We start from the raw sequence: 2798 nt of genomic DNA, 5'->3' as shown, positions 1-2798 counted from the left end.
TAAGGGTTTGTCCCAGCTTTATTGTGTGTGAATGTACTATTGGTTGAGCAAGCAACAAAGCAAGGCAGAAGATGATGAACTTGAAAACATTGGTCAAAGGAATTTCGTTATTATTTCTACTATACAAGTACAAAAAGAAAGGAATAAAATGGTATATTCTGACATCAAGTAGGATGAGTATGTTATTGTCATGCAGTGCACACCCAAGTAGCTCAAAAATGGTGCACACAAGACCTGTGGAGAGGTGCGATTCAAGGAGACGAAGGCATTCCAACGGCGGCTTGAAGCGAGACCTGGACGTGGGCTAGTAGATGGAGGCACCATGAAGCCCAGATGTCGGGACATCCAAGAACGATGATGCGGATGATAGCCATCTTGGTACGCATTGTTGACCAAGAGACACCAAGAAACTTGGAGAGCAATAACTACATGAGGAATCACAATTTTTTGTTTTTTATCTGTTGCAACACACGAATTTTTTATATTATTTCGGCATCACATAAACACAAGCACTTCACTTATGTAACACATGTGTTTTTTTTCTCTCAAAAGAATATAACACACACACTCTGGTGAGTGCCGAACCAGACGCACACATCTCTCTTCCCGTTTCCTACTCTAAAAAGAATTGTCTTCCCAATACTCCCCTCTCCCAAGTAAACGCCGTCATCCACCACCATTCTCGACCGACGCCGTCCGTCCACCACGCCCCTCTCCATAGGCGTAACTCCATCATTTTCTCCTCGGGCGAATCCGCACGCGTCCTTGAGGCTAGCCCAATCTGCTCGGTTTTTCGGCATGGTATCGCCCTAGAGGTTGGCTTGGCTTTTCCTGGATGGACTTCCTCGATGTCGTCCACACGGTTTAGGCCATGCTAATTAGGGTGTGATTTTTTCCTTCCCTTGCATGGACTTTTTTGCTAGTACAGTATATATGTACAACCAATATGATGTTCAACTAAAAAAAAATTAAATTACACTGTGCACTGACCATCATTGGGGTGGAGGGAGGGAACCGGGTTCGAAAATCAAACCCACGCTCTCGCGTGACCGTGCAAGACACTCGAGCAGAACCACTCTTCGCCATGATGCCCGTCCTCCATAGGATTCCCTCCGCCGGCACGCCTGACGGTCCCAGCTCAACGGCTAGCTCCTGACCACCAACTTTAACTTTTAACGGCTACTCCACCGAAAGACGACGAGAGGCCACCCGTCCCCGAGCCCGGTCAGCCGGATGCGAACGTTTTTCGAAGGTCTCGCCGCCTGCTACGACCCCCAACGGCTACATTTCCCCTCGTCCCCCGCCCGCTATAAAATCCCCCGAACCACCTCCGCTTCTCCCCACACAAACATCTCCCACGATCCATCCAAGTTCACCAGCGCAGAGTTTGAGAAACCAAGCACAGCATCCGCCTGCTGCTTCTTGCTTGCTTGCTTGCTTCTCTTTCTCTGCGACCAGATCCTCCCACCGTCTCGTCTCAATGGCCGCCGTCTCCGCCAAGTCCATTGCTCTCCTCGCCGCGGTGGTGCTCGTGGCGCTCGTTGCGTCGGCGGCGGGGAGGATTGTGGACCGGGAGGAGGAGTTCTTCCTGGGCAGCCTCGCCCCCTCGCTCGCCCCGGCGCCCGCGCCGGCGGCGGTGGTCGGCGCAGCAGGCGCCGTCGCGCCCGGGGCGTGGGCCGTGGCCGCCGTCGTCTCGCTCCTCGCCTTCCTCGCTCACTGAGGCGTCGCTGCGCTGCGGACAGTCATGGGTGCCTATTGAGAGATGGAATCCTGCAATCTGAATTGCGGCGAGTCGCGTCTGTTTGTTTCGTTCAGTTTAGTTGGTTGGTTAGACTACTAGTAGTAGCGATCTATTCAGTGATGGTGTTGCGTACTGGGTATCTCTCTCTTTTGCCTGTATAAGAGAGAAAGTATGTTCTAAATAATACTATTACTTATTGATTATTCTTTATATGATTTGTTGTTGAATTCTTAATTTGTTCGGCCCAAGAATAGTGTCCGGAATCTGCATCGACCCAACGTTGTGCCCGTAAACATCCAGGCACTCTGAACGTTATGAGTTTCATCGTGGCTGTGACTGATCTAACTGAACCGAGATTTCTGTATTCTGGTCAAGACCTTTTTCCTCGCAAAGACCTCTTCATAGTTACGTTTGTTATTCTCCTCATAGTTACTGTGCCTGCGTTGCATGTGAAAAACGGCCACACCTTGTGCAGGCTGATCGGTCGGTTCGATGGAGCTCATCATCCATCTGATCCAGATTAAATTCGGCCTGACAGAGGTCGAAATATGAGATGAACAATTTTCTGTTATTCAAACTTAATTATTTTGAAGAGTTACTACGTGCGTGATCGCATATGCACGAGCGAACCCGTGGGGCTGTGCTCTTCTGGCACATCAAAACTTATTTTAACAGTTTTTACAATCTGTCAAATAAGAAACATACTTCTGAAATATATATGTAAAGTATGAAGTTACTAGGCCGTGCCACCGACCGGCTATTCGGTGCTTACTTTTTTTTGAGAAATCTCGTCAATTTATTGATTCAAAAAAATATGCATAGGTACAAGGATTGGATCGTGAGGAGCACCCAACCAGATATGATGACCTATGTCTAAACTACACGCAAATTTGACGAGATCATAAGCTTCAAAATTGAAGATCGTACACTCATAAATGAAATTAAAAGACTCAAAAAACGTTCTCTCTTTGGCTAGTTCGGTGTTTAGTGGAAATCATGCATGCTGCTTATAGGCATAGATCCTATTTACCGTGTAGCTATGCCCATAGTGTCGTGT

General features: G+C 48.1%; 1 protein-coding gene across 1 annotated transcript; it reads left to right on the top strand.

The window, feature by feature from the left end:
• The first annotated feature begins 1328 nt into the window (after positions 1-1328).
• LOC123058583 (uncharacterized) lies at positions 1329-1951 on the top strand. Its single transcript, XM_044481290.1, has one exon. It carries the CDS (start codon positions 1481-1483, stop codon positions 1718-1720), a length of 240 nt encoding a protein of 79 aa, XP_044337225.1. The 5' UTR covers positions 1329-1480; the 3' UTR covers positions 1721-1951.
• Positions 1952-2798: the final 847 nt, after the last annotated feature.

The sequence above is a fragment of the Triticum aestivum genome, chromosome 3A (genome assembly GCF_018294505.1).
Source record: "Triticum aestivum cultivar Chinese Spring chromosome 3A, IWGSC CS RefSeq v2.1, whole genome shotgun sequence".
In the NCBI taxonomy this organism is placed as follows: domain Eukaryota; kingdom Viridiplantae; phylum Streptophyta; class Magnoliopsida; order Poales; family Poaceae; genus Triticum; species Triticum aestivum.
The sequence above is the reverse complement of the archived record's forward strand: the minus strand, read 5'-3'. Positions and strand labels throughout refer to the sequence as shown.